Source organism: Prorops nasuta, unplaced genomic scaffold, assembly GCF_024137725.1.
Source record: "Prorops nasuta isolate Cenicafe-Biocafe unplaced genomic scaffold, Cenicafe_Pnas_1.2 PNAS00001, whole genome shotgun sequence".
In the NCBI taxonomy this organism is placed as follows: domain Eukaryota; kingdom Metazoa; phylum Arthropoda; class Insecta; order Hymenoptera; family Bethylidae; genus Prorops; species Prorops nasuta.
Genome location: NW_027116798.1, coordinates 15,149,710 through 15,160,423, shown reverse-complemented (window position 1 = coordinate 15,160,423; position 10,714 = coordinate 15,149,710). Strand labels below are relative to the sequence as shown.

The 10,714-nt window shown below is 35.8% G+C and overlaps 1 protein-coding gene across 1 annotated transcript; it reads left to right on the top strand.

Annotated features, from left to right (window-relative positions):
* Positions 1-1,947: 1,947 nt before the first annotated feature.
* LOC136773010 (mucin-7-like) lies at positions 1,948-10,465 on the top strand. Its single transcript, XM_066726324.1, has 6 exons — positions 1,948-1,964; positions 2,168-2,255; positions 8,255-8,767; positions 9,250-9,354; positions 9,613-10,236; positions 10,331-10,465. The coding sequence occupies exons 1-6, from the start codon at positions 1,948-1,950 to the stop codon at positions 10,463-10,465; spliced, it is 1,482 nt and encodes a 493-aa protein (XP_066582421.1).
* The last annotated feature ends 249 nt before the right edge of the window (positions 10,466-10,714 follow it).

The following is a 10,714-nucleotide window of genomic DNA, read 5'->3' as shown; positions in this document are numbered from 1 at the left end:
CTTCCGTCCAGAACCACGGTTATAAATGGAACATCAGCAACAACGTGTCCTTTTCGTATCGCTAATGCCCGTTCCATTTCACCCGCTTCTTTCATTTGCTTCGCCGCTGTCTTACTGAATAAGTCAGAGGCTCTGCTCATATACTTATTATACGTTTTGGCTGTCATGCTTGATACATTCATGGCAGAGAACAATTCTTGGAATTGGGAATGCCCAATACCGGATGAAACTGTTCCTAATACTGCTGACAGATTTACGTCGAATGTATCTGAATTTTCAACAGCCTCCGACCATATACTTCCTTCAAAATTGCATACATGGCATTTGAAAAAGAGTTTGGTCAGAAGCCCTTTCTTTCGTATTTTCGCTAAATACCAATCTTTCAATTCACATCGGTCATCCTTACGGTGATTATTAAACAGTTTGTTATATTCACTAAAGATGTGACCAATGCTGAAAATTCTTCGATCGGCTAAGAAATTATTCTCATTTTCGACAGTATCTGCTTGCAATAATTTTTTTCCAAGGATGGAATCATTGGTTTCCATCATAGACGAATTATTACTCATCGTATAATTACTGTTACAAATACTGTCAATATCGTTATCAGTAGTTAAGCCAGTAACATCGTCACTTTTAGAAGTAACGTTATTACTTTCTACACTTACGTCCATTTCGTTAGCAGTAGCAACATTACTTTCGACAATATTATCGCCACTTTTAACAGAATTGAACGATGTGTTACAACTACTAAAATCACTTTTTATTGAAACATTATCGCCAAAAGCCTCTTTGGTCTCAGTATCAACATCACTTTTTACAGTATTGTCATTACTTTTACCGAGTTTCTTTCGACTAATGATAATATTTCTTGACTCTCTTATATCTAAGCCTTTTGTCACAAGGTTAATAGTAACATCATTACTCGCGACAGTATTAACGTTACATTCAACTATGTCGACAGGCTTCTTAAAATTACTTATATTTATTGAAATATTATCGCCAAAAACCTCTTTGGTATCAGTATCAACATCACTTTCTACAGTATTGTCATTACATTTACCGAGCTTCTTTGGACTGATGATAATATTTCTTTGCGCTATTAAATCTATGCCTTTTGTCACAAGGTTATTAGTAACATCATTACTTGCAAAAGTATTAACGTCACTTGTAACTATGTCGACAGGCTTATTAATATTACTTATTAATTCTGCCTCACCATAACAGTAAGGCTGTAAGTTAGAAACCGCATTGTTTTCAGTAACAACATCACTTGGTGTAGTATTATCGTCACATTCAACAATGTCGGCGGTTTGCGTAACTATAACGAAATCATTTTTTACAGTATTAACGTCACTTTCGACAGTGACATCATTACTGTCTACAACAATGACTTCGCTATTAGATCCTCCTTCAGAGGATTGCTTGCACTTTTTGGCAAGTCTATTTTGTGCCATAATGACACCTCTCCGCTTCAAAGAAGCCTTCTTCGACGGCCTCTTCCGTCCGCTACCCATTTCACTGAAAATAATAGAAATTGCACTTAAATATGTATAACAAAGTTCTTTAAAGGAGAAACATAGAAAGTGTCACATTCTTAGACCGTACCACTAGTTTGCAGCAACATTATTATGAAAGTAAGAAGTATTCACATAATAAGTGGATTATGTCCAATTATAGTAATTCAATGGTACGGTCTAGTAATACCATCCTATGTTCCGCATTTAAAGAATTAATTGTTCTAAATACAGAAAACAGCAGGTAGAGGAACCAACCGTGACACAGGCGCTTCGACATTGGGGGAAGACCTCAATTTATAATAAATCGATATTTTTAAGCCGCAGCTTTTCGATTTATTGCCAATAATCTTGAATATCCACATATTAAAAAAAATATGTGGAGATTCACTTCATTGACATTACATATTTTCAATAATTTTCTGAAATTATGGTATTCGAACCATGGTGAGTAATTGCTAAAGCAATTCAGATTAAACGCATCCTAAATTTTAACAAGAAATCAAGATATACGTTTTGTAGAGGAGGATCTGCTGAGTAGTTTCTATAAATTTCATTAAAATTGGTTATAAATCGTGGGAGATACCGTACTTGGAAATAGCAAAACAAGTCTTTTTCGAGAATTTTCATAATAATCAATGTTTTTTTAGCACATGTGATGCACTTCATTTTCCACAATTTATAACAGATTTGAATGAAACTTATAGAAAATACTCAGCAGGTCCTCATTTACAAAACGTATATCCTGATTTTTGTTAAAATTTCTTTCTTTACATTTTACTAGCCTTAATATAAAATTGTTATTTAACAAAATGAAGTAAAATTTTTTAAAAATAAATGAAGATATACGTTTTGCAGGAGACTATGTGCTGAGCATTTTCCCTAAGTTTCATTAAATTCAGTTATAAATTATGGGAGATACGGTACTTGGAAGTAGCCAAACTAGTCCTTTTCGTGATTTTTCATAAAGATCAATGTTTTGTAGAAACTGCGATTCACTTTATCTCTCACAATTTATAACCGATTGTAATGAAATTTTGAGAAAATGCTCAGTTAATAGTCCTCTGCAAAACCTATATCTTGTTTTTTTTTTATTTTCTTTACTTTTTATAATTAATCATTTCGTGAAACTTGTAATCAATCTCAGTAGGATTCGCGACTTTGTTTACTTGTTTTCTGGACAAGATAATCAGAAATGAAGCATATCTGATTATTTTACCCACAGTACAAGTATTGCCGGTTGGGAATCCTAATGAAACAAGAATTACATGCCACCTGAAAAGTGTAAAAGGCATATATGGAAAAATGACGTGTCTCATGCCAATTGACATGCCAGCTGCCTAGACCTGTCACTTTTGTCACGTTGGTCCTCTTTATAGCCTGCGTGATTTTTTTTCTAATTTCTTGCAGTGTCTTCATAAGCTTTTGCTGTCGTTCTAGTGTCTGTAAATATTTAAATCATGCTTCATTTAAAAGCATCAATGGTAGCAACAAAGACGTTAGCTACCTAACCTAGACGCAACAAATACTTATTCCGGCACTGCAAATACCCAAAACTTGTACAAAAAGTTTCGAATGACTTACCAAATTGTTGAGACAGGTGTGTGGGGGAGATCTGCTACAAACGGCGACCACAAATCACTAGCACTTTATATTTGCACTTACTTGGATTTGGCACGTGTTCACCTTTAAATTGTCTATAGCAGACTCATCGATTATCGATCAAATTCGCGATAGTAACATTATTAGGGTGGCGCCTAGCGGCGCTTACGCGTACTACGATCTTCCGATTAATTATTTCATGCTTGCATATTTTTCGGACAGATTTTACATAATTCGGGAAAATTGTCCCGACTACTTTACAAATATCGAACACTGTTTCAATCATGAAAAAACTGTTGCACAAGCTAGCATAGTAATTCCTGGAAGATTGAGAACCAATGCCAACATGACATTTTTCTTGTAAGGGAATGCACATATGATCCACAAGAAAAGGGCATTAATTATTATCACTTGCAAATGAAGCTGAAGCTAGCAGACCAAAGTTAGCAAATCAACCGGCGACTGACAGGATGAGAACCGCTGCTATCTCAAAGAGTCAACAATGTTAGGAAATTGATACTACTTGAAAGGGAAAACGCTGGACTTTTATTAAATAATTATTGTTGCAATAAAAAATTGACTAAGTAAAGTAATTACCATCATCATTAAGAAAATAGACATGATTCTACAATTATTTATTCATTTCTAATTTCAATACGTAGAAATTTTTTTAAAAATATGAGAGTGGTGTCAAAAGAAAGAATTCTTTATGCCCAAGATAATAAGCAAACTTTCATGAGGTAGCAAAGATTTGTTCATGGCGAAAAACACCATTGGACTTCAGTTTTCATACTGCCCGATGCACTTTCGCACGTATCAATCCCTATTATTATATCAGGGAAATTTTTTAAAAACATGGAACTGGTATGATGAAATAGGGGATTTTAATCACAACAAAATGCACTGATTGTGCGAGGCAGGCAAAAATTTGTTCATGGTGAAGAACACTATATTATGCAAAATAACGTGGTTCTTCGCTGGTGGGTTATCTATGTTATTCCAAATTTCACTACGAATCAATTTTCGCTGTCTCAAAAAAATTTGTGCATTTTCTTTTGCTTTAAAAATCTTCTTTTCATATCAATCTCATCTTTTTAACAAATTTCCCTGACAGCGTAATGCATATTTTTTTTGAGAAGGTATACGTGAGAAGGACTTTGAGCAACACGAAAATTGCGCTCTTATGGTGTTTTTCGCCATGAATGAATTTTTGCTACCTTATGAAAGTTAGCTTATTCTCTTGGGCATAATTAAGATATTTTCATCCAATCATAAACGGTCGAAAGTTTTTTTTATTATCTACAACTTTTCATTAAAAAGTTTTCGACCCGAGCTATAGATTTTTTAATAATTAGGAAATACTGGGTTTCATAATTTTATGATTTTTTTTCGCCAATTTCACCATTTTACCTAATGTTTGATCCATAAGAAAAATATCTTAGATTTTTTTTCCCTATAAATACGTATTTTTGTGATGTGTGTTGGCATTTTTGTAAATTGATTATTATGCCGTCGCATGGTAACAGGCAACTGGCACGTGCCGCTAGCCGGCAATTGGCACGTGCCGCGAGCCGGGCAATACCGGCATTGCTAGTGTAGTGTTCTAGTTGTGTGGACGTGCCGTGCTCTCTCCTCCTCTCTCTTAGTTTTGCCTCCTAAAAGCTCGACGCTTAAAATGGTAAGTTCGTTAAATGTCATTATTATTATTCATTATAACAATCCAAATGATTCGTTGTGCAACAAATGATTCAACGTTACAGAAGATATTCTTCTGATTGGGTTATGCATTTCTATACAGTTTGTGGTATTTTGAACAGATGATGCAGTTTTCGACTTCGACAACTGGCATCGCTTTATGCCCTTTGCACATTCGTAGTAAAATCTACACTATTTTCATTACTGTTGAATCAAATGTCTGCTCAATGATATCATTTGTACCATTCATGTGCTATCGTACTTTAGCCTAAAAAGAGGATAGGGATAGAAAGGGGGTGGGTCCTTAAACAGCAACGAAAGTGCAGTACACTTGTTATGCCGGCATTACATATAGAAAGGCAGACAACCTCTCCTCTTTTATTAGGCTAAAGGTTTTTAGGTATATTTCTACAGCGCTTCGGTTGACTTGACACGCGAGCTGTAGGCTGTGAGTAGGACACGATGCGACTATCAGTCGCATCGTCTTTCACCCATAGGCGTAATGCAGCTGTATTATATCCATGCTTATTTCAAGAGGAAAACGAATGTTCCGTGAAATAGAGAACACAGTCCGGAATTATTAAGTTTTCTATTTGCAAATAACACGTTTTCCCATTCATTTCTAACAGTTTTCAGGAAATCAAATATTATTACTTTCTTGCTAAAATCTCAAATAGTCTAAGATCAATGGAAGACATGTCTAGGGATTATTTGTGAAGCAACGAAAGATAAATATAATGAGATGTCAAACGACCAGATCGGATAATTGGAAACCGAGAAGAATCGGAAAAACGGAAAAAATGATTTATTCTTCTAAAAATAATAGCTCGATTTATTTCAAATTGAAGAGCTGAAACTTGGAGATGTAATAGTCGTGTATATGCACTTTATATATGCTAAATTCAGCTATTCTTGGTTACTTTTTGCATAGTTAAAATTGTAATTTTGAATCCTTTATTTTGCTACGTCTATCCTTCCTTTTTCGATTTTGTGCTGTTTCAATTTTCAAACCTGATGTAGAATGTAACATAAAACCGCAAGAGAGTATATATCTTCGTTTCGAGAAAATATAATGCGAAATAGGCCAAAAATGCTTTTGAATATCAGCGACAATGACTGACCGTACGAAGATAGTCTATAGGTGGAGAAAGAGAACTGTCGGGAGAGTAGCACGTGTATGCAGTAATCTACACACTTCTCTTTCCTTACCTATAAACTATCTCTTCGTATGCTCGACCGTCGTCGCTCTTAGTCAAAAGCGTTTTTAACATATTTCGCATCGCATTTTTTCGAAGCGGAGTTACACGCACTCTTGTGTTTCTACTTTAATTTCAAAATCATGTTGGAAACTTAACATAGGACAATCCAAATTTCAAGGACAGCCGTAGCAAAATATAGTATGAAAATTTACAATTGCATCTGTGCAAAAAGTAATTGACCGAGAACAGCTGAATGTAGCATACATAAAGTGCATGTACACGACTTTTACATCCCCAAGTTTTAGCTCTTCTATTTGAAATTCAAGCAAGTTATTAATTTTAGAATAATATATCACTTCTTCTGTTTTTCCGATTTTTCTCGGCTTCCAATTATCCGATTTGGTTGTTTGACATCTCATTATGTTTGTCTTTCGTTGCTTCACAAATAATCCCTAGACATTTTTTCCATTGATCTTAGAATTATCGAGATTTTAGCAAGAAACTGGATCTAGCTTACACTAACTTTAACAGTTTCATATATACTCAGTCCCAAAAAGAGCAATACACAAAAAATTACAACAGATTTCAACAAAATTCAAATGACTATAACTTGGTAAAGAAGAAAGATATCAACGGTTCAAAAATTAGCAAATAAAACCTGAACCTTCCACTTGCATAATACCACAATGACGTCTCCGAGTAAAAGATTCAAGCTTTATTTTCCAGTTTGCAAAACGTTGATATCCTTCTTCATTACCGAATTACAGTCATCTGAAACTTGTTAAATTTTTTTGTAATTTTCATGTACCACTTTCTTTCGAACTGAATGTATTTGCCAAAAAGAAAGAAATATAACATTTTTTATTTATGATTCAAGAACCAGAAAATGAATTTTTGTGACTTTTCGCTTAAATTTGATTGGCTACCAAAAGAAAAATATTTTATCGCAAAACAATAACGTTAGCCTGTAGGCACAATCCTCACTTTTAATAAAAAATCTGAAAATCGTGTGTACGAAGTAATTCACCAATATTAGGAACATTTTCACAATAAAAATTACATTTTCTTAATTTCTCATTATACGCAAATTAAAAAGGCACAGAAGAAAATGTGAACAAAAAATATATTTGCCAGCTATACAGAAACAAAGCATAAAATTTTTGTTCACATTTTCTTCTATACCTTCTCAATTTGCATATAAGGAGAAATGATGAAAAGTAAATTTAATTATAAAAATGTTCCTAATATTGGTAAAGTACATCGTACATACGATTTCGAGAATTTTGATTAAAAGTGAGGATTGTGTCTACCAGCTACCGTTATTGTTTTGCGATAAAATATTGTTTTCTTTTGGTAGCCAATCAAATTTAAGCGAAAAATCACAAAAATTCATTACCTGCTTCTTCAGTGATAAAGAATGTTATTTTTCTTCCTTTTTAGCAAATTTATTAAACTTTTAATGTTACTGTAGGCTAAATCAGGGGTGATAAATAATTTACAAAGGTAGTGTATATAGTTAACGAGACTTACGATTAGGGGGATTTCAAGTAGGAAAAAAACAATAATTTTCGTTAGACTCTACGAACTAAGCTAATAAATATATTCATTTGAATAAAATATATATAATTAAGTATGATTTAAACAATATTCTGTCGAATTTTCGTAAGAAAATATTAAAAATTGAGCCATTGAGAGCAATTTATCGGAGAGAAGCGATAGGCAGGATATATTGGAACAGTATCATGTAAAATCAGAAAATCAAAAAGATTCTGTTAGTAGGGTTCAATATCTCGGGAGCAACGAGAGCTTTTTTTCCAATTTCAGCTGGTTGTACTAGCAATAAAGTTCGTCATAATTGGTAAAAAATAGGAATTTTCACTTCAAACTTCACTCAAAATTTCTAAAGTCAATATTTTGAAAAAAGCTCTCGTTGCTCCCGAGATATTGAACACTATTATAGAATCTTTTTGATTTTCTGATTTTAAGCGATGCTGTCACAAGATATCCTGCCTACCGCTTTTTTAAACACCTCTCCGATAAATTGTCCTCAGTAGCTCAATTTTTAATATTTTTTTGCAAAAATTTGACAGAATATTGTTTAAATCATACTTAATTGTATATAATTTATAGAAATGTATCTAGTTATTAGCTTAGTTCACAGATACTAAACGAAAATTGTCGTTTTTATTCTATTTGAAACCCTCCTTACACTTTAATAAAAAATTTTCCGCAGCCTAAAAGAAAGAGCAACATCCCAAAGGGGAAAAAGACCCAGGGGCCAGAGCCAAAGCTGCCCGGGCCAAACCGTCGGAGGGAAGCACTGCCACCGCACCGCAGCCTCCAGCGGAGGCAGTCCCCTCTGCCGCACCGCAGCCTTCAGCGGAGGCAGTTCCCTCTGCCGCACCGCAGCCTCCAGCGGAGGGAGGCCCTTCCAACGCACCGCAGCCACCAGCAGAGGAAGGCCCTTCCAACGCACCGCAGCCACCAGCAGCAGAAGGCCCTTCCAGCCGAACTAGGACTAGCACCAACGTGAAAGTGGGTCTGCCAGCAGGTGCTCAAACTGGAGCAAGCACCTCCGCCGTCCTACAGCCAACAGCAGCAATATCAGCTGCCCCCACGCCCGCTCCCCGGACAACCTCCGTCTCGATCGAGCCGGAGGCCAGCACCTCCGCCCAAAATCAGACAGTGATATGCACCTCCGGCTCGACCGAGGCGGCGGCCACAAAATCGAAGGATCTCACTCCCGACCAGATAGTAAGTATTATGTTGTATTTCGTAGCAATATATATTACCAATCTTTCAAGCTTTCGGTTTGACCACGACACGTAATTTAAAAATTGCACGAAGGTCACCTTCAGTTCTTTAAATGGATAATTCTACGTTTTGTAACATCATTTGAGCGTATATCAAGAACTTCCCCAAACAATATAAATCTCTTTTGAACTGCTTGATAAAACGATGCATTCATATATCGCAAAGGAAAAATATTACGATAAAATACAATAATATGTAGCAAGAAACAAATTTTTCCAAATAGAAAACTGAAGCTAATCTTTGTATAACCTTATATTTAATTTAACTGATAAACCAGTAGAATCATCTTATGTTCCACCCCATAAATTCTGTTCCACAATTTTTTACTCTGAACATATATTACAAACAACTTCTGAAAAATAAAATCAACCTGTTTTTTTCTCGTATTATTTCTATTATAAAATATCTTTACTATTTTGCAGATCAAAAGGGCCATTAACAGACAAAAAAGACTGGCGCAGAAGGCCCGCCAGAAGAAGAAGAAGGAGGAGGCTGAAGGGGGGACGGTAACAATATCCAACACCGTTGTAAGTATAACTACATACAATTGCGTTTTCAGATTCATTAAGATTTTTGAATGAAAAATTGCACTATTTAAAATCTGTTTTTTATTATTAACTAAGAGATACAGGACCCTCTGATCTTCGAGAGTCCGAGGTATCTCCTTGCGCCTCTCTCTCTCTCTCTCTCTCTCTCTCTCTCTTTAATCCATTAATAACAATTCAATCTGTATTCAATTTTAAGCAAAATTACATTCAACATTATTATGACAGATATATTTGCAGATGAACCAACTCCTGCAGAACTACCGCCACCCCCGGCCAAACACATACCGGCCACCCTACCAGCAGCAACAACAACAGCCACAATATCAAACACCCTACCAGCAACCACCACTACAGCCGCCAACACCACAGGCACCATTCCAGCAACCGCCACCACAGCCGCCTACACAACAGCCACCCTACTACCAGCCACCTCAACAACAGCCACCCCTACCAGCCACCTCAACAACAGCCACCTTACCAGCCACCCTACCAGCCACCTCCACAACAGCCACCAATAGTACAGCAACCCTACCAAACACCCTACCAGACAACCTATCAGCCGAACCCACAACAACCACCCTATCAGTCACAGCAGCAGCCATCCTACCAGCCATCCTTTCCGTCGCACCCACAACAGCCACCCTACCAGCCGCATCCCCAACAACCACCATATCAGCCATATACACAACAGCCAACATATCAGCCGCATCCACAGCAACCACCCTATCAGCCATACACACAACAACCACACTATCAGCCACAAACACAACAGCCGACATACCAACCACCCAATCAGCAACAACCACCATACCCTCCATATTATCCCCCCTTCTAACACTTCTGCGCCAGCCTCTTTTTTATGTTTTTTATAATTTTTAAATATTTTATAATAAAAAGTTTTTAAAACACAGCTTCATGTAATCTATTCAATAATTTTACGATACCTTTCCCTTAGATTTTAAGGCCAAACGGTGAAACAAACGCTTCTTCAGCTATACAAACAGATAAAAAAATAGACGAAGTTCTTTTTATACTTTTCAATCAGTCATTCATTCCAGCTTTAAAAACTTGGTCACCAAAATTTTTGTAATTAATTTTGGGGTAGTTTTATTATTAATGTTTAAGAGAAAATCGCTTAAACACACGCATTTCGCTTTAAAAAAAGAAAAAAAATAGAAGGAGGTCTCGCTACTGTCTTCAATCAATTTATTTCAATACAGGATGCAAAACTGAGTCCCCAATAATTTTTCCTAATTTTAGGGTAGTTTTATCATCGATTTTTAAGAGAAAACGTCTAATCAGATGCTCTTTCGCTTAAAAAAATAGAAAAAAAATAGAA